Here is a 25,909-nt window from a genome sequence, read left to right as displayed (position 1 = left end):
ACACACAAAACCACAGACCACCTATCTTTGAAAAGATAACACTCTGTGGCCAAGTGCTTAAACATGCTTACAGTGAATAAGCAAACTTGTAAGTTTTCTGGATTCCAAATCTTTTCTCAAAACTGGGGGCTAAAGCAGGGCTTTAGAGAGGCAAAAGGATTTTTTCCACTGCTTGTAGAAAGCAGCACAGGCTTCTTCCTTGCTGCACCTCCTTGCCTAATCTTCTGCAAAGGACCTAATGAGCCTCCTCTCCTGCCTTGGGGACTAGGAGGCCACTTTCAGTGCTTCCCCTCCAGTTCTAATGTCCAGAAGTTCTTGCTGAGCAGTTATGTCCGATGTTCAGAAAGTCCCTGGGGTTACGCACCTCTCTTCCTCTGACCACACGACCTTTTGCAGTGCCTCTACCACCCAGTGCCAGGCGTCCTCTGTGCTGCATTAAGAAAACCTTCTTCTTTGAGGAGATTGAGAAGTTCAGCTTCATCCACTCTTGCAGCATTTGACTCTTCCAGTTCCCTATGACCTTCCTCCAGCTGGCCTTGCCCAAACTCTGGCAGGCTGCATTCGCTTCATACAAACCACCGTCCCTACCTACACATATTCAACTCTAGAACAACTAGCTAATGAGATTTTAAAAAGATTTTTAATCCCTCTGACCTAAAAGTCTCATGTTTCAGTTACTGCATTGCCTTTCAAAAAGCAGGTATTCATTTAACTCCTGACTTGCACCTACCAAGAAATGCCAACAGTCTCTTTGTTAGTTTTCAGAGAAGGCTCTCCCAGAGCCAAGCACAAAACCATTTCAATCACAGCTGGAAAGAAATTTTCATTCTGCTTCCCAGCTGAAAATATCACCCAACTTACAAACTCATATCTCACCCAACTAAAAATGTAGCGACCCAGAGGTAAGGCAGCTTAAGTGTCTACCACACAAAATCAACAAATCATTATTAAAACAATCTTTCTGCCATAGTCTTCCTCCTGATGGCAGATGAAGCCCATTGTGCCCACTGGGGCACAACTGGCATCAAACCAGGGGTCTCTTGGGCGTCCCTTACTGCTGAGGTCCAGCAGAAAGGACCACCTTCCACCACCCTGAGGCAGGGGGAGAAACGTAAGCTAATGCCACAGGAAAGAGGAACCAGCTCTCTGACAAGTAGAAATGAAGAGATTCATTTGTCTACATGTGAAGAGCAGGGATTTAGCCCTGCAGAAACTGCAGCCTCTGATACCTCAGCTGAAGGTTTCCATTAGTGCTTGCCTGTGATTTAGGATGTACAGGACATAATCTGCCATTCCAAGACATCTGTTTGTAAAGAAACAAAGACACTTTGTGTACAGATGTTCTTTCTTCCTGAAGACCTCTCCATTTGCCAAATGAAAACCAATGCCATGGCCAACTTTTTTTTTAAGAATAAAAATCCTTGCTACTCTATGATTTATCTAATGATCTCCTAGAACACAAACACTAGAGAGTGACACCAACACAAATCTCAACTTCACTATGACTCCTTCTGCAGCCTCACCAGAGTTCAAACACAACTCATGCCACAAGTCACAACTCAGCCATCCTGCATGACTTCAGCAGGGGTTAATGGTTTGCTGCTCTAAAAAATCAGGCAGAGCAGCTCAGACAAAGGCCAAATCCCAAATATCAAATAGATGTGAAGCACTACGAAACCTCTCATTTCTTGTCTTAGGGTTCTGGGTAAGGCTGTGGCTTCCTTACCTTGAAGGTCATAATGAGATGAGTGAAATGAAACTCGGCCTCCAGGTTCAGCTGGATAGTCACATTTTCCAGACCTGTAGGGGCAGAGAAAAGAAGCCATGCAGCAAACAAGGACACCCACTAGCCTCTACATCTGAATTTTCCCAAAGTTCTTCACTTCAGTGGTGCAGAGAGTTTGCCACTTGGCTCTGTCGTCAAAAAAAGGATATGAGGGTTAGTGCGTTACTGAGGTACACAGGAAACACCAAGGAACTGCTGCAGAGTGTATCACACACGGGATTCCTGTGCATCATCTGCACCAAACACGTTACACCCAAAGCACGAGCCTGCACTGCTGTTATTTCAGCCTCTGTAACATGGCTAACATCACTAGATGTAGGGTAAGGATGGGGACTGCTATGGGCTGGATCCTGGCACCAAAGCACCCAGTGGCTGGTATAACTGGGGATGCTGAGACCAGACCTGTGTGGTGACCCCAGGCTGTCTTGCCTGTCTGGCAGCAACAGAGGCACGGGCTTCTGCAGCCCTAACAGCCCAGACCTCACCGATGGCTGGTAAGGGCTGTTTCCTACCTTTCTTCACTCGTTCTGGGCCCTCCTGTCCACCCAGACACAGGAACAGTCCCTTTACAACCTGGTTTTGAAACACCCCCTAAGCAACTATCATAGCCCTGCATGGCACTCATGAGGGGTAGGAAACTGGTGAGAAGCAAAAGGTTTTCCAAATTCTGCTGTATGACTACCTACAGTCAAGGACTCTATGCAGAAAGGAAGAAAACCAGTTACAAATATTATTTTGTCATGTGAAAAGACCTCTCAAAACAGCTGGATACTTAATATACTGTAGTTTGAAATCTAAAAAAAAAAAATAAATCAAGATTTACAAAGAGGAGAAAGGGTAAGAAATGACAATAATAAACCAATAAAGAGCTTAAATTTTCATCCAGCTGCAACATTATGTGGAGTGTGCAGCAATGGTCCCTTCTGCTGTATGCCTGAATAGAAGAAAACATGAATTGGACAGAAGGAATCATTTGTTTTTTGTTGTTGAAGGACATTTTCATGACCTTATGAGCTAAGAACTTTTCTGTGTGAATGCTGCCAAGCTTGTTGCAAAAAACATGAATTATTTGGAACACTAGAAGAGAGCTGCTGGAGACAAGAGGCTTGTTAAACTGATCTAAATGGTTAAAAAGGATTTTGTGAAAACCTTTCTTCACCAGGCAGCAGAAATGTTACAAATACTACCATTTTATTTTCTTATAGAGTAAGACAGCTACTGCCAATCCTTTTGCAGAAATCCTATCCTGTCCAGCTGGCTTTAAGGCTTCAGGGTAGGACTGCTGTTTGAGAAACCTCGGTGCCTTGTTCTGTGTATGAAGGCATGCCAAAAGCATAACCATAAAAGTAAAAAGGACAGAGGAAGGATGAAAAAAAAAAAAAAAAAAAAAATCACCAAACTAACATGCTATTTTTTTTTTTTTAACTAGCTGGATTGTTTGTGGTGTTCATTTTACTGTTTGGCATATGGATACAGGAATTCAGGGAGCCCAGGAGGGAGAAGGCAGCTTGCAGAGTAAAAGATATCCCTGGCTTTGCTCTCCTGGGGTAGGACAAGGAAACAGGAGGTCTGCAGGCAGGGCTGCAGCCCCGGCTCCTGCCTAAACCTCCTCCTTCCACAGGCTCCCTCCAGCCCAGCGGCATGGGGAAGCCCTGCAGCGCTTCCCTGGCAGCACTGTCCCGGGATACTCACTCCTGGAAGGCTGCTCCGCTCCTGCTGCCCAAACACAAAGGAGAGCTGGAGCCAGTGTGGGAAACTTCTCTGTTTAGGAAAGGATTCTTGCAAAGTGGTGGGACAGCTCTTTCCAACACTCCCAGAGGGCTGAGGGGGCTTCATTATGGATTAAGAACCGCTCCAGGGCACACAAAAGCAGCCAGTTTCAGTCAGCCCTCCTCCAACAGCATGATCCTTCCCTTGGCAGTAATCACCAGGCCAGAGATAACAGCAAACCCACAGGTACCCTTACACAAAAGGAGGGAAAGCCGCTCCCTGTCCTGGAAATGGTGTCCTGACAAAACCCATACCATTTTCTGACTGCCACCAGAGCTTCAGGCGGTTTGGAGCGAAGGTGGTGACAACATTTTCAATGCGATGACTGTCAGGATTGAGACTATCGTGGAAGGGATCCTCGGAGTCACATATGAAACATTTTTTGTCCTCCTGAAACAACAAGATAATCAGCATTACTGATTTTATCCGTGGGGCAATAGTTGTTTCCTGCAGATAAGAGTATTTTCCATCTATATCACATTCCACTCATTTTGCCTGCAGGAGTCATCAAAGGGTTTTTTTTTTGTTGAAATGATAAGTGTATTTACCTTTATGAATTAATGCAAATTGCCAAATGGAAAATATGCCAGGAATTCCATAAACTTTATTTTCAGGAGAAGTTTCAGGAAATCTCTTCCGGCACACATATTCTCCAGCAGAAGTCAGAACCAAAGGCAGCGTCTACAGAAAATTGCTGAATTGCTTCTGTACATAATGCACACGTGCAAAACTGTACCTTCAACAACTTTTGAGAAATAATGTCGGCTTTTGGGAGCTAGCTTGGAATTTTAAGTTCACAGCATTAGGGATACCTCCAGTGGGGCTCAGAGGACACCAAGGGGCCATCAGTGATTTAGTGAACAAGTCCTTTCAGCATGGGATTAACTTTACTCTGAATCCAGCTTGTCAAGCTCCTACCTAAACCTTGCCTTCACCTTTGATTGCAACCCCAAGGTACGCACATAAACCCAGTTTGCACACACTACAAGGTGTGCCCGTAGAAAAACAGCTGGGTGCAAGTCTGGCATGTGCTACTTGGGAAAGCCAGATGCTTCTTCACCAGGAGGACAAAAACCCGTCATGACTTTTACTACGAACAATGCTGGTTTTGCATTGTCCTGGTACCTAAAACCACCACTTTCCAATTCCGCAAGGTCGGACTCGAACCAAACCAAAAGGGTGCATTCCTGCCCAAACCAGCTTGCAGTCTGGCGGCCTGCTGGGGCAGAGGGATGAGAGGAGCTCATCATACTGCAGCGAGGGAGCCCCGGCACACCAGCAACTCGTCACTGTCAAAACCTACATAGGCATCGTTCCTACAGTGGGTTTATGGAGACAAATGCAGTGCTTTATCAGCCAAGAATGTGAGAGCTGGCAGGTCTGCACCACACAGGGTGTCCATTTCAGCAGCTCCTCCCAAGCCCGGCACTTCACCCCCCATGAGCCCGGCAAGAGCAGGGATCCTGGGGAAGATGTCTCCTCCTGCCTGCTCCAGGCTCCTGTCCCCAGCACCACAGCCCCTGCCTCATGTCACAACTTGCTCCTTCTCCCACCAAAACGGAATCCTAGAAGGCCCAATCCTGCAAAATGCTCAGCGCGGCCAAGCCCCATGTTATTAAGAGGATACTCAGCACCTTCCCGCAATTTCTTCAATGCCACCTTATGGTTCAGAAGTAACCAGGGACATCCCAAATGCTGAACCAGGCTGTAAGATCAGGAATAAGGGCACACGTCAGTTCTGAACTGATACTTTTTACGATGGCACTTCAGCATTTTTGAAGACAAGAAAACATAACAAAGCGCCTTTGTTATTTTGTTCTACCAGAGATGCTAGTGTTGTTAAAGTCAAGCCCAAAATACTCTGGAAATATTTCAGCAAAGCTAAACCCCATGTTAAATCAAGTATTAACTCCAGTAGACAGAGCAGTACAGTAAAACTAAAGGCAGGGGCCGGGGGAAGATCTGGTAACTTCAGGGCACAAATAGGCCAAGTACTCCAGCCCCTCAGGCTGGGCTCCTCCTGCTTCCCGTCCTTTTCTTTCCAAGTGCCAGAATCCGGCCCTATTGTCTCGACAGTAAATTCGGCCGGAGATTATCCCCTTACTTTCAGTTCAACAGAGTTCCTCTTATAACTGATATTTTACTTTTCTCCCCCATCCATTCTGTCTCAGAGATTTTAAGTCTGGTGAGCTGCTTCTGACATAAATAGTACCGAGCTTTGTGCTTTCCACCAGATGTGTGAGACAACCTTATTTGCATCCTTTCACTTGGAGACCATACAAATGTAATTGCACTACGGGAACAGTGGCCAAAACATTACCCGGGTCCTACAGACCACTCTCGATCAGGAAGCTGTCTAGACGGCTCCGAGTAAGCCTGAAATAAAGTATTAATTGAATTTACTGCGGCACATTCCTCCTCATTAACCTCGATGGGGATGGGAGGGGGCTGTTCGGAACCGAAGGCTGCGAGGGGTTCCCTGGGCCCGGCTGATTCGCCAGGGCGCGGGGTCCCGCAGAGGGGCACGATGCTGCCCCGCCGCAGACGCCTGCCCGCACCTCCCTCGGCAGGCGGCGGCTTATCCCACCGCACCGCCCCGGCGGGACGCGATGCCCAGCCCTGCCGCCGGGGACTGAGCCCCGCGGCCCGGCGGGGTGTCCCGGCGGTGCTGCCCCCCCCCCGCCAGGCGCTCACCTGGAGGTGGCTGACGATGCAGTAGGGCTCGGGCTGGCGGAGGCCGCAGGTGGAGGAGGCGGAGAGGCGGGCGGCGCGGCCGATGAGCAGGTCGCCGGTGGCGGGGTAGCAGCTCCCCTCGGCGCAGCCGTAACTGTACTCGGGTTCCTGCGCGGCCGCGGACCACAGCGCTGCGCGACCGCGGTGGGAGAGAGGGATGAGAGAGGGAAGGGGTAGCGCGGCCGGGCTGGGTGCCCCGAGCTGCCCCGGCGGGCGCTGCAGGGGCTCGCCCAGCCCGCCGTGCCCCGACGGCGGCCGGAGCGGGGCGGGAGTTACCGAGGCAGCAGCAGAGGTACAGCGGGAGGCGGCCCATGGCGGGCGGCGGGCACCGGCGGGACGGGACGGGACGGGGCGCTCCCTCCACGCCGCCGCCGAACGCTGCTGCTCCGGCTGCTCCACGCAGGCGCCGCAGCTCCCCGCGGCTCCCGGGGAGCGGCTCCGCGCCGCCGGGCGCCCCCCGGCCCTCCCTCCTCCCCCTCCTCCGCCCCGCCGCCCCCGCGGGGCCGGGCCGCGCCGCGCCGCCCCTCCCGCCCCGGCCCCCCGCCTCGGGGCTGCGCGGCCCCGCCGCAGCGCCAGGCCCGGGGACGGGCGCGGGGAAGCGGCTGCCGTCGAGGAAGGGTAGCGCGGCCGGCGCGGGAGGCTGGGGGGAGCGGCCCCGCGGCGGGCCGGCGGCCGCCCGCCCTGCCGCAACCGGGGAGCCCCGAGGGGGGAGCGGAGGGACTCCAGCCCCCTGCCTCCACAGGTTGAGCCCTCCCCGCTGCTCCCCAACTTCGGGAGCAGGCTCTGGGCAGGGTGCAGCAATCTGGGGGGGAGGAATCACCTATGGGGCAACCCCTCTCCCTGCCCCTGTCTGTGGGGAAACAATGCAGAAATGAGGTTTTTGACCCAATCCTACCTTCTCTCGGGGATGCTGGTGGGGCTGAACGCATTGGATGGATGGGTGGATGGATGGATGGATGGATGGATAGCACATACACATGCGGCAAGGCCCCAAACCCAGTGAAGGGCCAGGGGACTGGCAACCATCGTGCGTGATGCTCAACAGCCCCAAATCGCTCGGTGCTGTGGTGCCAGCACACGTGGCTCAGGAGTGCCATTCCTGGGGATGGCAGCCATGCAGCCACACACGGCTGAGTCTGGCCCTGGGGCAGGCGGAGTGGCCTGTCAGGCCAGGGCTGGCCACTTCCAGGCTGTTCCTTGTTAGTGGGGAGCATGTGGTGCTGCTGACTTGGCAGGGGCGCTGGGGCGGCTGCGAGGGGTGAATGGCAGTGCCGGAGCTGCTCCCAGCCTCCTGCTTCGGCTTCCTGGGCTCTGTTGGGGACACGGGGTTTTGTCAGGTGGCGGCAGAGTCCCCTCAGCACCCAGGGGAAAGGTTTACTGATAAATAAACACCAAGGATCGGGTATGAAGAATGGATATGTTTGAAGAGTGCAGCCCCGGCTGGGTGCAGGCTGGGACAGATGCCTGGGTTTATACACCCGAGTTTTGCCTGCGGACGTGTAACATGTAAACTTGTGTAAATCTTTACCAGGTACTGATGTCCCTCAAGAACACTTTGCCCTCGTTATTTGCAGTGCCAGAGTGGAAACACACCGTGGTCTGTCTGTCCCAGCAAACCCTGCCGAGGTAGGTAAATATGTTCATTCTCATTTTACAGATGGATAAGCAGAAACAGAGAGATACCAAGTGACTTGCCCTAAAGGTTAAACACCAGGTCTGAAACATAACCCAGGACTCCTGACTGAAGAACTTGTGGGGTTGTTTCATTAAAGATATCCAGGAAATTAAACTATTTGAAGTTGACAGAGCAGGTATTGTAATTCACAACCTCTTCTGCAATGTGGTCTTCTAAATTCACAAAACTAATTCAGTTTCACAATACTGTCATATAAATCACAGCATGGTTTTGTTTTTAAGCTTCAGTACAACAAACATTTTTGTCACACTAACAGAAAATGTTTTACGCTGCTGTGGTTAGAAACTCCTCCGGTCCATGGCACACAGGCAGCAGCATCACTCCATGTGTGCCTATGTGAGGACAGAGTATTTCATTCCTGCTGGATTTTTTTCTGTCCCATATTTTTTCAATTTTTATTGAAGTTTTCTCCGCCTATTTTTATTTTTTGTTGTTTCATTGCCTTATAGAACTCCTATCCTCCCCTAAACCTAAAATGGGCTAAAGCTGCCCTCCGGAGCTCCTTGCCTCTGTACTCTTCCGTGCCTTGCCACAACAATGCACTGTGTTCCAGCCCGGGGGTGACCCTGCTGTGTGGCATCAGGGATTGAGTCAGAGTTGCAGCCACATGCTGGGGTGGGCACTGTCACCCGTAACTGTGGTCACTTTTCAGAGGTAGCTGAAACCACCAACATTTACTGTGTCGGTAGTTATGTGCAGTGAACTTGTCTGTGTCTGTCCTTCTCTGCAGTGTTCATGAGCAATAGCAAGTGGGAGTATTTTAATTTGATTCTTTAAATGATAAAAAATCAGTTTTGTGTCATGTCCTGTTCTTGTGGTTGGTGAAGCAGCTTTACAGTGCTGGGGTGTCTGTGTTTGTGCTGGGTTGGAAGTCTTCTCAAAGAAACAAATTTCAGCATTTAACCTCAGTGGGAACCACTTGATCACCTCTTTGCTTATAACATTGCAGTGGTTGAATGCCTAGCAAAAAGAGCTGCTGAGATAATTTTTTATTAAATATATCTTTGATTATGTGTGGGTTTGGTTAAGTGCTGTTTGCATTTTGATTAATGTCAGTGAAGTCAAATTGCTCTACAGCAAGATACTGATTTCACTATTTTTTTTCAAGAAACAGTTTTCTGTTTTCTGAAGCCACTTCTGCCCACAAGAAAGAGAGCCGGGGGAATTAAAAATAGGTATTTTTTATCCAGATACAGCATTTTCCCACAAATTAATGTTGTAAAAACGGTGTAAAAGTTTTTTCACCACTTCCAGTAGGGAATGCTGCACAGTTATAAACGTCAGAATCTGTCACAGGATGGATTTGGTGTTCTGTAGCTTCTGGTCTCTTCGGGTCTGCTCACTTTGTGTGTCTGAGCATGCTTGGAGGAAGGCAGGGGAGGTTAGACTCCACACTTTCTTCTTCCTGTTTCCGTTTTTCTTCCAGCGATTTCTGTTTTCCCCCATGGATACATCGCCCCTCCAGGCCTGTTTAACTGCCTTGTGTTTACAGACTTCTTATCCTTGCAGTTTGTTGAAAGACATATGGCAACTCTCACAGCCAACAGTGAATTTTAGAAGGAAGTTCTCTGTCAACTTTCTGCTTGTGAATGCAGATTTTTAAAGCAACGAATGACATAATTTTGGTTTATATGCATTTGGAAATTTCTGTCTAAGCGCTTCAGTTTGTCTGTTTCAGGTGCAGTGAACCAGGGCCACTCTGAAACCCGCAGGAAATCTTTCGTTACCTGGAGACCCACATGTGAGCAGCGTGGTGAGTTCTGTGCTCCAAGTAAAACAGAGATGCTTGATTTCATTATGGCAAAGTCAATCTAAATACACTCATCTGATTACAGCATAGTAACTTTTAAAGAAGCCTCATACCCCACAGATGATTTTTTTTAAAGTGCTAAAATTCAGAAAAAGATAAACCGCAAATTACGTGCATGCCTGCATTCAGGTCTTTGTTAGATTATATCGAAGTTATAATTTGATTCCATCATTTTCACAATAGAAGCTATTATATGGGTAATGCATGTTGCACATTGCCCTGGAGCACAGCTGGTTTGAGTTAGAGGAATATCTCTGCAATCTCATCCCCGCCAGCAATTCCCATCCAAGCCCCCCACTGCATACAAATGCTACTTTAGCTCTCCTAAACACAGAGTGATAACTATGGAGGGTTTATCTCCGTTGGATCGAAACAATGCTTGCTTTTAGATAAGGATTGTTTTATGGGTGCTGGCTATAGATGTTATGAGCCCTGTATTCCTGCAGAGCATTCCTCGTTTTGCAGATGTGGTCTGGGCTGCATCTGAGCTCTAAAGCAGTGCTGGGCTCCTCACCCCATGATGGATGCTCACTGTGGGACAGTCCAGCCAGGAATGATGCGGCTGGTTTTAGCTGAGGAAGAGCCATCTTTAGTCTGTTCAGTGTCCTGCAGGAGTATGTATTCCAAGGGTGGGATTTTGAAACTGAAGCGTAGCTCCCTTCAATCTTTGTAAAACCGTAGCCCTTCTGTAGCACTTGCTTAGCCCCATTCTCCTTCTTTATATTAAAAAAAAAAAGAATTATAAACTAAAATTTAGGACAGTTCCTGTGTTTATGGTTATAAGAAACTGCTGAGTGAACCCTGACTTCTGTGAAGTGCTGCATGTGGGAGAAGAGCTGGAGAAACTGGTTTTCAACATTTGTGGCCCTTTAGACTCACTGCTTAAACCTAAGAGTGGGAGTTATTCTCCAGCTGTTGGCTGCATTAACTAAAGAAGTGGGAAACCCCTTATAAGCATAAGGAAAGTAGGCATTGCATGAGGGGCATTACCAAAGAAATGATGTTGATTTCGGCATTAAGCATCTGTGCACTGCCATCCAGTGGGCACTGGGGAATTGGCTCCCTGGCGCCCACCTCTAACGGCCCAGCTCTGCAGGGAGGTACTGCCCACTGCTGAGCATTTTCAGTGAGCAGAGGGGGACCCCCACATGGTCAGGGGTTCCTAGTGCTCCCATTGCTCTGTCTCAGTGAAGAGATGGGGATGGAGGAGTGACAGTACCCTGGGGACCGCCGGCTGTCAGCAGGGATGGCTACTGAAGCCCACAGCCCTTCATCTGCATCACCCCAGCCCAGCCTGTGCAGCCCCGTGCGGGGTTGTGGCACTACCAGAGGTTATTGAAGGGTTCAGTAGAAGACACAGGGTGTTGGGAGTCTGTCTTTGAGGCAGTTACCTGCAGCTCTCTGAGCAATCCTCCTTTTGCATTTCCAACCCCTTACAGTGAGAAGCCCTAGGTACAGGAGTGTATTATAGAGCTCCTTCAAAGACGACATCCTGATTACTTAATCAGCTGGTTTATTAAAAGGTATTTCCTGTTTCCATATAAACTCAAATGGACAAAAAACAAGAGAAAATTACATTATTCACTGTGCCAAAGTACTGTCGGCACCTTCTGTATTTACAGAGGACAGGTCTCTGTGCCGGGAAGCTCAGGAGGTGGTAACAGAGATTTCAGTTACATTTTACCTGATGGTCTGTTCAGACCCTAACTTTTACATGTTCCATACTTGCTTTCCTGTTCTGTGATTTCATTTTTAATGGCTATCACTTGTTCCTCCAGTTGTCTCAGTTGCTCTGCCTTGTCTTGTTTGGTTTGATTCAGGTCCTGAAGCTTCTTCTCCAAATCTGGAAGAGTAGAGACATGCAATGATGCTCATATTTGTTGTGTAAGTAAAATCCAGGGATTAACAGCATTTCTTTTCCCAGCAGTTTTAGAGGCAATAAGACCATTTCAAATGGGGAATGTTATATATGCAACTGGAAGGAAAAGTCTGGCTTCCAGATAGCAGGAGAAACGTGACAGCCTTAAAGAAATTAATTTCTCAGCATGTGCTTTTGTCCATCAGCTGGGGTGGGGCAGGACACGGATCTCTTAAAGGAGTTGGTTTAAATGGAAACACTCAGAGGAACAGTATGTCACTGGTATGTGTAAAGATAGAACATTCAGGCGCAAGGGGCTTAGGTCTCCCTCATCTACAGGAATGTTTTCTGCTGGTCCCTGTGAAGCTACAGCAGTGTAAACATACTGTTAATGAATCCAAACCACATTGTTCACTGCCTGTTTCCAAGGCACTTATCATCTGGGCATTTGGAGTGACTGGGATGCTCTTAATGCTTCTCCTCAAGGTATATGCTTGAAATACTTATTCAGATCTTGTCCTGCAGAATTTGCTCCTGGGATGGAGTTTCTGCTTCAGTTTTGCTGAAGTTACATGGTATTTTCAGATGTTGAGCCTGGCAGGATCCTAGGCCCCAGGAATCCCAGTGGGAATGCCCAGACCTTCACTATAAGCAGAATTAGGTTCCCTGTGTGCAACTACATGAGATGTGCTTTTCATTTTTGGTGACTCTCTAAACCCACCCGAGGGTCACAGTGGAGGACCGGTGCTGGTATGGCCACAGCAGCTGTGGTCTCCGCTGCCTGTGACCCCCAGCCTCCTGGCCATAGCCTCACAGGCCCAGGGCACCCCAGCTTCAGTCTCCACAAGCCAGTATTTGTACCTGGTTTGTTCTGCCATTGCTCAGAGATAATGTCTGAAGGGGAATGAGTATGGACTGGTGGAAACGATCTACCCTGCAGCTCTATAACAGAAGCCATCACTCAAGTAATGTAAGAAAAGACAGAGTGCAGAGGAAAGATTTAAGGTCCAAATGCCCAAAGCAAATGCATAAGTCAAGGCTTCCAGCTAAATCCTGCTAAATCAGCCAAGTTTTATGCAGATTTTGCACTTGTCTTGTTTTTAAACTGTCTGAATCGAATCACTGCAAGTCCCTGTGTGGACACTTCTTAAACTCTGCTTATAGCAACCAATTTATGTCAGAAAAAGTACATAAGCCAAATCAATTCAACTACTTTTAAAATGTTTGAGTAGCTTCAAGCAGGGATTTTCACCAGCTAAATTGTTTTAAACCCAATTTCAGGTGAACCTAGGCTGCTAGTGTTTGTGGGCAAGGACTTCTGTTTAGTTCATGACTGTCACAATTTTCACTGCTCGCTATGGAAGTGAGAACACCACCTGTTATTCTTTTAATTTTTTTTTCAGTCTCTTCAGCCAGTTTTTCTGCTTCTTCTTTCAGCTGCTTCACTTTTTCTAGTGTTACTTTTGGAGGTCCTTGGGCTTTTAGCTTTTCTTGAAGAATTGTGTACTTTCTTTTAATGTCAGCAAATTCCTGTAACAAAGCATCTCATCAGTTTGAAAGCATCTCATAATTAATCTGGTGTACTGAAGGAGATTTTTATACTTTTTTTTAATATCCTCTCTGAACCAAACTTTAAATCTCTCATTCTCTTAAATCTTAAAAAAAAAAAAAAATCCATAATGAGTATACACTGAACAATGCTTTGCAAAACCTGATAGAAATCAATTAAAACTAACTGCCAGAGGAGTAATCTACAGGTGGGATGAGGATGTAAGGAAAACATGGATCAAGATTTTGAAAGCTTACACTGTTTTTACTTCTTTTGATGAGGCTTTTCTCTTTTGCCATGAGGCTTAAATCAAATTTAACTAATTATCTGTAGCAATGGGTTTTTTTACATTTTTGACTGTAGTAATATTTACTGGCTAATCCTTTGCTATTGAGGCTGCAGTTTAGATTTTGACTAGGTTTCTTATAACCTGGAAGCTTGGTCATGCTTGAAGCTTGTGCTGTGGATGCCTCGTTCTCCTCACCATTTTAGCAAATTTTTAGCTCTATTCTTAAAAATTGAAGCTACTGAAAAGCACCCAGCCAATCAAAACCTCCAAGTAATTCCCACAGCAATTTCTCTGAAGGAGAACGGCACATGATGAATGGCCATGCTGCTTCCATCACTCACGTATTCTAATATCTGGTTTTGTGATTTGCTCTGTTGTGTTTACTGGTGCCCATGGTGACTACGCATCTTATACACAGTGCAAGGAAAAATGTCACGGCGTAGCCAGAGAAATGTGTATGTTTTCTTTCATTCAAGCAAACAGAAGTCTTATAAACCAGAAGCCTTAAAATAAAGAATAAATTATTCTTAAGCTGTGACATTTTATTTTACACTGCATGGCATAAGGAAAATGTTAACAGTTTTGAGGAGAGCAGGATAGCACAATTACACTTCTGAATCAAAAATGCTATGAAACATGGAGGGACTTTTTTTTCCCTTAACACGTGTCAAACGCTTACATTATCAATATTCTGGGCTCGCTTGTGTGCTGTTTGTGCCCCTGCTCTTGCCTTTGTAGCTTGATTCTTGTTCATCAGCATTTTTGACTGCAGCGTGGCAATTTCATTTTCCATCTCAGACTGTTTTGCTGACAAGTCATTTAGTTGGTCATTCGTCTTGTTCACTTGGTTCTCAGCCTAAAACAGAGCAATTGAAGGCTGTGGTTTCTTATGCAACATCCATCCAGCATGTTAATGAGGGAGATTAATGTCAACTGATTAAGAAGAAGAGACCATTAAATGTTATGGAATCAGTGTCATATCTGTACCACATTGTGGTTTTCTTTAAATTTCCATTAAGGAAACTTCAAGATGAAGTATCTTTTTCTAAAATGTATGTACTAAATAAATTAAGAGATTTACAGCAAGATACCTTTGAGATGTGTGTTCTGATGCCTTGTATCTCTTCATTTAACCTTACGAAGGTGTTTTTGGAGTGTTCTTGGGACTTCACAACATTTTTTAGTTTATTATTAATTTCATCCACACGTGGAAGAGCTTTAGCTGCTTTGCTGAAATGGACAAATAGAAGTGCGTGTAGTATCACGGTGTGGACAGCAGAGCAAGAACATGTTTCAAACGCACCCATGCTCCCATGCAGAAATGTTCCCTCAAGTCCAACAACAACCGTTAAAACTGTGGTTTGTAAGTTGGCAAAGCAAAACCTCAGTAAGGGATTTGGTGGGGGAGCACACAAGCTGCTGTATTAAAGGTGAAGCTGGATGCTGCAGACTGCCTGCTGGTGCACTGCTAGTATGGAAGACTCATGGGTTCTCCCTCCCCAATTCTTGTTGGTTCTTTCTCACCCATATTTAAACCTCCCAGTGAATCTGATGTAATGCTCCGCTAGGTCCAACATGGAAGTAAGTAGCTGCTTTGGCCTCTTTGACTCAGCAGGCAGAGGAGCCAAGAGCTGGAGGGAGCTGCCTCCTTGCAGCATGTCGGCTCCCACAGCCCGAGTGGTCGTGGCTCATTCCTGCTGGAGAGGCCCTGTGGAAATGGCAAGCTGAAATTTGCTGTCATCTGAACTTTCCCTCCGGTATTTCTAAGATACTGCCTGGGGTATGGAGCAGTCCTGCCATGCACAGTGCAACCCCAGCTGGAGTTGGCACGTCAATACGAGAATACCCTACTCACTTGGCATCTTGTGCCTCCACCAGCAGCATCTGAGCTTCCTCCCTTTTTCTGTTTCTTTCATTTGCGTTCAGTTTGTACTTCTCACAGTGGTTCATAATGCTCCTGATTTTGCCAAACATGCCTGTCAGCTCTCGTGGAGTCATGGAAAGGTTTATTTGTAGAACGTAATTTGCCACCTTCTCAATGTCTTCTGGAGGCACACTCTCATCTGCAACAGAAATGGAGCTGAGGGTATACTGGAGCAGCTCTTTCCTCCCAGTGAAATGTAAATGATCATCATGGCTGCCTACTCTTTGAGTTATGTGGGAGAATAAAGCTGACAGGCACAGCAAGGGCGTAAGAGAATTATCTCCAGCATTTTGTAATTTAATATTATGCTTCCAGGTACTGCTGTTAGTGTTGTCAGAACTGGCTAAAATGAGGATTTGAACCCACTTTGAACTGGGTTATTAAAATTCTGGTGTAGAACTGAGCCCACAGAAGGTTTTAAATCAGTGCACAGCACAGCTAGATGTGTCAGAGCCCATTTCTTCCATGGCCTCCAGATCAAAGAGGTGCTGGAGAGACTGGGGTGTGAAAGGAGCTTTCCAAGCTGGCTGGTGGGTGTAATCCCTTCCCTGCAGTCGCCACAGGATTGAGAAAGTGTTTCCTTCACTGGTTAATGAGAAAGGATAAACTACAAAGGGAACTTGGGTCAGACCTAGATAGGATGGAATTTACAGTAGAAAAAATGTATTTTGACAACTCCCCTTACAAATGAGCCCTTCCTAGTTCTTTGCTAAGAGGCAAGGCGCACAGAGCTGGTCAATGAGACTTGTGAAGTCTCATCATCACTTCTGTTTTCTGCTCACTCCCCTTTATAGACAAGGCCTTGGGTGATAAAACAGTTGAAACATATTAAATGTTTGTGCTAGTGCTCCAAAGAATTAAATAGAAGACATTTACTGTGCAAACAGTAGTGCATTCCTGAGAGCTATTTTCTATAGAAATATATTCCTCTAAAATTACCATTTACATCAATGTAGAGTACAGCAGATTTAATGTAACTATATGCATCTCCGCTGTTACTGTTCTTAAACTTCAATTTAAAAAAAAATTATGAAAAAATGCTTTTATAATTGCTAGTAAATGCCATATGTTTACTAAGAAACATAAAAGATGAGCCAAAGGTGGAATTTTCAATTGCTATCAAATACAAATCTGATAATCTTAAGGATTTAAATGGAGTTTTTATTTTAATTCAATAAAATAACTTAAATGTTCCTGAACAGAGCAAGTCCTCTGTCTTCTGCCCTCACTCCCATTTGGATGTAAAAGTATGAATGCCAAAGGACTGCCAACAATGCAATCCTTAGAAACTTATGAGATCCATTACATTCACGAGATTAAAAAAAAATCCTACCACATTTGAACTCCTTTGATGTGCATCTGGTAAAAAAACAGGGTCCATTTCTTACAGCATTTTCTGCAATTGTGAGGGTGGAAAAAGTTTTAGGGTATATATGGTTGTTCTGTTATTTTTTTATGAGAGCTGTGAAGTTCTACCAGAACCCTTTGACTCCTCGAGCTATGTACAGCTTTATGGAGATGATAGAGTGGTATGTGCCCTAATTCCCACGCTCCCTACAGAGAGCCTCTATTTATGGGCCTGGAAGAAGGGGGTGGAATAATAATCTGAGTATGCATTGGACATGCCTGGTCATTATAGATTGTATGAAATTATTTTAGTAGTCCTTTGCTCAGATAAACCAGGAACTGAGGAGATTATTTGCATGCTTCAATTAAGTACATCAATAAAGGATGACAATCAGAATGTAACAGATCTATTGGAAAATTAATACAAACTACTGTCACCTGGGAGAAAAAAGCACTAGAAAAGAAGGGATTGCAAAAGATCTCACAGGTCAGGAGATAGACAAGAAATTTCATGTGTATAAGCTAGATCATTTTCTGGCCATCTATTATGCTATAGTATATTGGAATATACATTAAAAATTAGTCAGAAAGAACTTTGCATATTTACCTAATAAGAAGTCTTTCACTTTTTGGATTAACTCCTTGGTGATCTCTCTGTCAACTTCAATTTGATTCTTAGCCCTCTCCAGTTCCCCAGCAAATTGTGAGCCTTCCAACTTGCTGTCTTCTGCCATTTTTCTAATGTTTTCAACCTGGAAATATAATTAGAAATAGCAGTGCCATTTTCTGGGGGTTATCTATCATTGCTTGGCAAGTTGAGCTCTGAGACAAAAGTAATTTTTATCCAAGCCTCAGCTGGAATCACTTGATGTGGCTTTGAAAAGTAGTAGGAGACCCCTTTGGGGAACTCCAGAAGCTGCTACATCACAGCCTTCATCTGGTCTCAAAAAAAGCCTAAATCAAGTATTTTTTTTCTCTATGCAACCACTGCTAAACCACAGCCCCTTCTGTTTCTAAAAGAAGGTGCTGACTGTTATATTCTATTGCAGTATTGCAGCATGTCAGTAATCAGATTCAGTACAGAAAAGGCACATAATTTCATTTGCCTTTTCACATTGTACTTACTGTTAATACACTTAAGAGGATACAAATAAGGAAGATAGAGTTTAAGGCTTGTCTTTAAAAGTTACAGTTTGACATTAAATTAGTATTCTTCATAATTTAAATCAGAACTTTAGATTAATCATTGAATTCCAGCAGTTTTGCTTTGATGGGGTCTATGCTTTGCCTTAAGGAAATGCACAGGTACCACTTCTCTGCCATCTACAGAGGGAAGAGATTCACTGTTTCCTCAAGCAACAAGAAAAATGGTGATGTTTTTATTTCTGAAACATCTCAAAATACTTCACTCGTATTATCACAGTGCTGCCTGAGGCTTGTGAGTGCCAAAGGCAATGTCCCAGCAGCCTGGTGCTGACCACTTCAGCAGATGCCTTTTGCTGCTGCCCCTCTGTCCTGGGGCCCCAGGCATGTGCCCGGACTGCTCATTTCTAAACCCGTTAGCTGTGATGCTGTGATGGAGTGTCGTGTGCATTTTAAAAAGAGGAAATGGATGCCCAGGCGCCCTGCAGGGACAGGACAAAGACACAGCAGAATGACATTTCTGTCGGAAAATGTGTTTTGCCTTTGCAACAGGCATCATCTCTGATTGGTAATAAGAACAAACTGTCTTTACTGGTGTTTTGGGATTTGTCCATTTTGTTGCCTTGGCACATGTTGTATTGGCCACACTTTGCTTGGGTTATTTTTCGCTGCTACTGTGCAGTACAGCTGACTACTTGATACCCTTCTAAACATCACTGGGGGCAGAAAAGCTTTATCTTGAAATTAGTTGCAGAAATTATTTAATGGCAAACATAAGAGTAATATGAAGTTATATGAATACAGCTTGACACTATGCACAGCAGCAATCCCACAGCAATAATCATGGATCATACTAGGGCTACTGACAAATGGTGCCATTTGGATCTTTGCCAATAAAAATATAGACAATACTAGCCTGATGACACCAACTTCCATAGGCATAGGGCACCATGACCTGTGAGATCTTGGCAGCTGTGAGGAAGAGGAAGGTGTAGCTAGAGCTACAGTCTCTTGGTGGGACTGGCACTTAATACTGCTGGTACTGAACAATGATAGGTCTGTGATGTTGGGACCATCACTATGTCACTGCTCTTTGTCCAAGGAGCAGGTGAGTTTTTGTAGATTTGTGACTTCTCAAATATCATCCTCTATCCATTTCACTGAACAAATGTAGGTTTGATATAACAGCACCTGATATACAGCACCTGATTCTCAGGTTCCCGTGGATGAGTAGTGAAGTTATTTAGCAACACAGCAGTCTCCTCAGCTTTTCTGAAGGCATCAGTGGAGACAGGAAGAGCCCCGCTGCAGTTTGGGCCACCACACTGCCTGAGTCCTTGACTGTCCCAGCACAAAGCTCCCCCACAGGCTGCTGTCACACAGGGCTGGTCTCCTGGCGCACCACATATCTGCAGTAAGGAAGATGCTTATGTCAGGACTCCTCTGGGGGCCTGAGATACAGTCCTGGGAGAAGATGTTTGATACCATATGAACACTGAACATAGGATGGGGTTTCCCTGAAGAGATGGTGGTCTGGTCTCTCCAAAGATGGTTGTCGCTGCCAGTTACAGGTCCCCTTCCGTGACTTGAAGGACGCAACAGCAACCCATGGCTCTGAACATTTGTTGGGCTTCACGTGTTGCAGTAAGACCCTTGCTTCACTCCTCTGTGGCAAAAAGGGTTGAAACTGTCCCCTGGCCATATCCAGCCCATGGGTCAATCAATGGCTTCTTCTAAAGGATCTAGATTACCTCTCACACAACATGGTACCATGTCTAGCCCCCCATATAGTTTGACACAGATTTTGAGACTAAAGGCCTAGACGGATGATCTCTTCAGATCCAGCAGGGCTGGCTGAAGGTGCTATCAGGTATTAATTGCTGCCCTGCAGAAGGACAGAAATCTCTTTCTCTCCCATGGCTAATGAAAAAGATATGTGAGCACTCCCACATCCACTCCAGGGCAAAGTTGCTCAGCTTAGTTTAAGTTACTCATGGAGGAGGCTGGGGTTAATCTTTCTAAATTTACACCGATGTCCTCTTGAGACTAGAGAGTGCTTAAACAGTTCCGTGTGCTGGGTCTGCCCTGGGAAAAATGGCTTCCAGAAGGGTGGTAGTAATCACAGCTGAGAAGTGCAGCTGTTTCCAACGTGACTGCATGTCTGTGTGAGGGAAGTGTCTTTTTCTAGATTTAAAAATGCATATAAACACTCGTAAAATAAAACCTACTAACAACATCAAAAAAGAGTTTTTTGTTTAGCTCCCATTCAATATTCACAGTGCCTACCTTTTCACTCAAGTTTTGTACGTTGGGACTCTTGATCATCTTGAGCTGTTCCAACATGTTGCTTGCTTTCAAGGCCTGATTGCCCAACATAACCAGCGCGTGGTTCCTGGTGTACTCTGAGTATTTTACAATAGGGGTTGTCCCACCGGTCTTCTGTTCTGCCAGCAATGATACTTCAGAGTGTTTCCTAATGCTGCTGATGGCCTCTGTAGCAACAGAAATAGAGTTCAGTACCCACTGTATTTTGGTTGCATTTAATTCAGTATTTGCTTGAGTTCTGGACAAACGATGAGTGACAGGTAATTCAGTTTGTTGTCACTGGTGCTTGATTTGGGACAGCAGGGAGGGACAGTAGCTGTCATTTCCTCAGTCAAGTTTTTTAATCCTGTACTCAGTTGGTTGCCAAACAGGAATTTTCATTGATATTCATAACATTTGCTAAAATAGATATAAATACAGTGGATCCTATGTCATTCTTTGGAGTCCAAGGTGTATGAAAAAACAATGGAAGATAAAGAAGTATGAAGGGGATCCCATTAATGACACAAACTGCTACTGATCTTCATTCATCAGTAGCTCATGCATTGCTGCAGTTGTTGTTTTGATAAAGCTCCTGTCCTTTTTGCTGTTTTAAAGTTTAAGCAGGATAACTGTTTCTACCAGTTGTAAGACCTATGAAATGATCAGCTTTCTGATTGTGAGTCAGGAAAGCATTTGTCCTGTCTGTTCAGCATAGCACCCAAAAGTTAAATGGTCTGCTGAACCGAGGCCAAAATTTAGATTACAAATGGGAATTTATGAGTTTTCTTTGGCTCTGGAAAATCCAATTTCAGGGTTGATGCATTAAAAAAAAAAAGCACTTCCATAATAAGCTTGTAGGACAGGCAAAAATACTTTCCAGCAAGAGTCTTTCTTGTTTGCTTAGGGTAAGCTTTCCCTTAAGCAGACTCAGAAGGGTTGGAGACTATTATATTTTTTGCAGATTAATAGACTAAGGAAAGGACTCGGACCTTTTGCAAAACACATAATTTAAAGCTGCTGCTATTGAGACTTCACAGATCTCCAGAGAACCCAAAGTTGTCCCCAGATCCCCCAGGCAGAAGTATGTGCCATGAGCCAGAACTGATGTGTCAGCAGTGAAAAAGCATTAGAGGTCATTGATTAACATCCTGCTTTGTGCTGGTAACCGACTCAGTTATTAGTTGAAGTCAATGACAAGGCACTCATCAAGTCCTGCATACTTTGAATCAGGCTCTAAAGCCCTTGGCCTTGCTTTGATTGAAGCTGAACAATGTTTAGTTATTGTGTGGAGCCAGGGCTATTTATTTTATCTTGTAACTCTTGGAAACAATGTACAATTTAAAGTTAGCTCCTAATACAAAATACCTGGCAAGAGGCTGCGGTAACTCTGTATCTGAGCCAGAGACTGTTTTCTGTGCAACAATTCCATCGCAGGAATATTTTACAGTGGTTCAGCACTCCATTAAGTGGCCCAAATGCATTTTTCATACTTGGTTTGTGATGGAGCAGTAGAGCTTCCAAGTTCCTTTACCTTAAACACAGCGTCTTAGCACAGGCTTGATTTACAGCCTAGCAAGCTGTACTCACTGCATTACCATACCACAGTGGCTGCAAAGCCAGAGGCCAAGGCTGGAAAGCCATCATTTAATGAGATCTCATAAACAGCAAACTTTCTTTCAAGGACACTTTTGTCTTGTTTTTTCTGATTATTTTAATTCATCATTAGAGATTGACATTTCTAGCTCAGCCAGCTGAATGTATGCCTGTGAGGAAATCTCAAAGTCCTGATCCTCTGCTAATAGAGGTAGGTAGGAGCCTGTTCCCCATGTGTGATTAAGGCACAAGTCCCACATGTTCCCCAGATGGTGTACATGGCCATATCCTGCTTCACCCCAGCAAAAAAAGAGAGAGGACAAAGCAGACAGAGCCATACCTAGGATGTGCTGCTAGTCCCAAAACGAAGATGGGGTGAAGGAGCCAGGCTTTCTCACGGATATTAGAGAAGCTGGTTATCTTAAGGGAAAAGTTATTTCTGTGCTGATAGATGCATGGTAGCAGAACCAATGAATGTTTGTGGCCCTGACCAGAAATTCAGCTTAAATTCAAGGTCTTCCCCTCCCCACACCCCCGTGTGCTTTTTATAGGGCTGTTTATCCATCTCCTGAGGCCAAAAGATGAAGCGGGTTTGGAACGTGACCAGAGAGCACCACAGATGCTTCAGCTGTGCATCCATTGACCTCCCTGGGATTTATTGTTTCTTTGCCTTTCTGCCTTTCTCAGTCTGCACAAGACTCAGTTGAATTGGGAAGCCGAGCCTGGGAGAGCTGTGCCGACCGCTTGTGCAGGGACCTGAGTGGAAGAGCTGGCGCCAGGGGCACTGCCAAGTACAACAGGGCAGGGGAGCCCTAAATCTTCATCAATCTCTCTTTTCCTCTCTTTCTTTCCCTCAGCTTTGTGTTCTGTTGACTTTTCCTTCTTTTTTTTCTATCTTGTCTAGGCCAATCTTTTCCTGGCCTGAATGAAACACAGAGGAACTGTAAATGGGAGTGCATTCCCTGTAGCTTGTGCCTTCTGTGGTGTGCACTTTACCTTATGGGAATTCCTATCTTGGCAGACATCTCTTTGGAGAGTACACTGCTGACAGTCTCCTGCCACTGTGGATGATCTAGCATCTGTTTGAGATCCCCAACTGATACATCCACGTCTTTCTACAGAAACCAGTCTGTGACATTGTCACTACAGCTATTAGCAGCTGATGGAGACTATACTTAGCTCAAGCACAGACGGGTAATTCTTTCAAAAATGCCAAGGAACTCAGTTCTGACCACATTTTTTGATGATGGAAAGCTAGTTCCTTACCACATAAAGTAATGTATTTTCCCATGAGAACACTAAGAAGTTGCACTGTGACTCTGCTTTAATTAAACAAACCATTGCTGTACAACATTCTTGAAGTATTGCTAAGAGCAAGAGGAGTCAGAAGTGGGGAAAAAAATCCTTTGCTGTTCTACTATACGATCTGTGAGTCTATATTGTGAAACTTGGTGGCTTTTAAATCCTGATGTAAACATTGGGATTCATGAGACTTCTGACTGATGGGACCCTGGCCCATGAACCTGAAATTTAGGATGCTAGAAATCATGGCATTTTAAGTTAAAAGGGAATTTGGAAAGTCATAAAATCTTGTTAGTATTTACATTTTTGCACTACCACAGGAAGATAAAATCTAGGGATCTTTGAAATGTTCTGTGGTTTGATGATGAGAAAAACATGAAATTTCACAGAAAATGTTCACCAATTTCAATTAATTGCTGGCTACCTTACCTTTGAGATTCAAGTAATGAAAACTTTGATGCAGATGTATTTTCTGTTGCAGAAGTTCATACACTAGTTCAGCTTCTTCCCCAATGTCTTCTATGTTCTTGTTAAGGTCAGGAAAGTCATACAGCATACTGTGAAGGGGATCCATTTGTGCAACTTTTTGTCTGAAAGGGAAATGGCAGTTATGCAGAAGTCAGACTGGATTGTTCTTAAACTAGAATTGAGATACACAATATTTTAGAGGAGAAAACCAAACTTCTACATGAGCAAAAACATTTACTTGCAATGGCTTCTTTGGAAAGCCCTTAGGATGAACTGGAAAATTCCAGCATTTAAGTATATGTCTGTGGGGGACAGATAATATATATAAGGATTATTTTGGTTCATCGATCTATTGAAAACAGTGATTTAGAAGTCCAGCACCTGTGTGCTGATCAGAAGAGGGACTTGATGTGTATGGATGGCTGGTAGAGCCTGGGGGAAGAGTGCTTTCTTAGCCAAAGGATTTTTTTCAGCAGCAGCGGAACCCTTACTGAATGTAGCCCTGAAAATCCTTGATGCCTGAGAGAGCCTCCAGTGAAAGAACAGGATGTCTCAAAATTCTTTCAATTTCAGAAATGGCATCTTCAAAGGCTTTGAAGCGCATGTCGCAGCTGGGCATTCGTCCTCCTTTATCTTCGAGATTTGCAGCAAACCTCATTAAACCCTGAACAGTCTGAGCGAGAACAGTAATTTCAGTGTCCCACTGATCAAAACAAAGATGACACTGACGGCAAGAGGGAAAGTTTTTCTCGAAGCCATGGCCACACTGGTCACAGAACCGGCCAGTGACACCCGTGCGGCAGTTACATGCGCCGGTGGCTATGTCACACTTGGGCTGGCTGGTTCCCTCTGGGTTACATTCACATGCTGCAAGAAAGGGACAGCAAGTTACATCCAGTTGTTCCTTTTCCATCGGATTAATGCATGCAAAAGGTACAATTATGCATTTCAAGACAACAAAAGCAAGCCAGTGTTTGAGCTAGAGCAAAGTGGACTGCCTGGATAACTTCTACATCATGGAAGTCCTCTCTAACTTCCATGGTAAGATCATAACCATACAAGGAACCACATAGATAAATAAGACAAAGTTTTATCCATCTCATACACACAAATGTATGAAAGCCTGCTTCTCTAGATGTATGTCCCATCTCCCCTACAAATATATAAAACATAAACGTTTCTTTCTGAGGCATTTTCTCATCCAGTTGTCCCCACTTAGTAATACTTACAAATGCAATGTGTCTGGGGACTACCAAAGTAATTTTCCTCACATTCATCGCAGCATCTTCCACTGTAACCTAGCTTACATGGACACTGGCCTGTAAGCTGTAAAGACAGTTAGGATTAAATAACTTCCTGCAGAGTCATATGATTGGGTATGCATTATTGACTGTGTTTCTTCTTCTCCCTGTGACTTATGACATATAGCTGTACGGGGCCTGCAGTGGCACTGCTTGGCACATGGTCTTTGAACACCATGGTTTATACAGTGTTGGCCTGCCTTCCCCATCTTCCTCCTGAAGGCTGTGAAAACAAAATGGACTTTGAAGGTTGGCTTTACTTTACTACTATAAAAGATTTTGTATGTTCCAGTCTACAGATGCTCTTTGAGAACTCATCCTCTGGCTGTGATCTCAGAGAGGATTCTTTTCCTTTGCAAAACAGATTAATTTCTTATTTTTGCCGGAGCAAAGTACTCATCTTAACATTTCAACTTTTAACTACATGATGTATTAACTGTAACTGAAAACCTCAAGGGTACATTATGCACATTGCTCTAGAAAATTTATTTTGGAATTCAGCTAGGGAATGCAGGGAATTACAGCTCTTAGAGCTGGTACAGCTCAGAAAAGCAGTAGTAGTTCTTCGAGGTTAAGAGCTACATTTGCTAGGAAAAATAATAAATCCACTAAATAAACTGGAACCAACAGAAAGCATATTGAAAGCAAAATGTGAAAGCACACCAGCAAGAGCCTGGGATAAGCTCCTGGTGCTCTGAAGTCAATAGCATAATTGCTGTTGACTCCATGGGACCACAGTTTCACCTCTCTATTCTGATATGCTGTTTTAATTTTTCTACATTCTAGCTCTAAAAAAGGCCCAGGAAACAGAGATGTGAAGAAGTACCCTAGCAGTCTGATAGACGAGACATGATTAATATAATGGCCGCAGCTGCTACTTTATGAAAATAAACACTTAAAAAAATAGTCATAAGATTCTTGGGTCCAGGCTGGACTTCCTTTTTCCCTATATGTATATTTACGAGGCAGTTTTTTCCTATGTGACATTCTCTTACAAAGTATTTATAAGATCCACTTGACAAAAAAACATACA

General features: G+C 44.9%; 2 protein-coding genes across 2 annotated transcripts in view; both read right to left on the bottom strand.

The window, feature by feature from the left end:
• Nucleotides 1–6,728, bottom strand: part of LAMB1 (laminin subunit beta 1) — a 44,273-nt gene extending 37,545 nt beyond the window's left edge. The window contains exons 1-4 of the mRNA XM_074903300.1: nt 6,566–6,728; nt 6,251–6,420; nt 3,811–3,946; nt 1,727–1,800 (exon numbers count right to left, since the gene is read on the bottom strand). Of these exons, the coding sequence (XP_074759401.1) occupies nt 1,727–1,800; nt 3,811–3,946; nt 6,251–6,420; nt 6,566–6,602 (417 nt within the window). The 5' untranslated portion in view covers nt 6,603–6,728. The remainder of the gene's footprint in view (nt 1–1,726; nt 1,801–3,810; nt 3,947–6,250; nt 6,421–6,565) is intronic.
• A 4,712-nt stretch (nt 6,729–11,440) lies between these two features.
• Nucleotides 11,441–25,909, bottom strand: part of LAMB4 (laminin subunit beta 4) — a 41,977-nt gene continuing 27,508 nt past the window's right edge. The window contains exons 24-34 of the mRNA XM_074901603.1: nt 24,805–24,901; nt 24,067–24,442; nt 23,537–23,697; nt 20,192–20,397; nt 19,111–19,314; nt 17,370–17,514; nt 15,347–15,554; nt 14,583–14,721; nt 14,171–14,347; nt 13,030–13,183; nt 11,441–11,638 (exon numbers count right to left, since the gene is read on the bottom strand). Coding sequence (XP_074757704.1) covers nt 11,499–11,638; nt 13,030–13,183; nt 14,171–14,347; nt 14,583–14,721; nt 15,347–15,554; nt 17,370–17,514; nt 19,111–19,314; nt 20,192–20,397; nt 23,537–23,697; nt 24,067–24,442; nt 24,805–24,901 — 2,007 coding nt within the window. The 3' untranslated portion in view covers nt 11,441–11,498. The remainder of the gene's footprint in view (nt 11,639–13,029; nt 13,184–14,170; nt 14,348–14,582; nt 14,722–15,346; nt 15,555–17,369; nt 17,515–19,110; nt 19,315–20,191; nt 20,398–23,536; nt 23,698–24,066; nt 24,443–24,804; nt 24,902–25,909) is intronic.

Source organism: Athene noctua, chromosome 3 (assembly GCF_965140245.1).
Source record: "Athene noctua chromosome 3, bAthNoc1.hap1.1, whole genome shotgun sequence".
In the NCBI taxonomy this organism is placed as follows: domain Eukaryota; kingdom Metazoa; phylum Chordata; class Aves; order Strigiformes; family Strigidae; genus Athene; species Athene noctua.
This window is presented reverse-complemented; position numbering and strand designations above follow the sequence as displayed.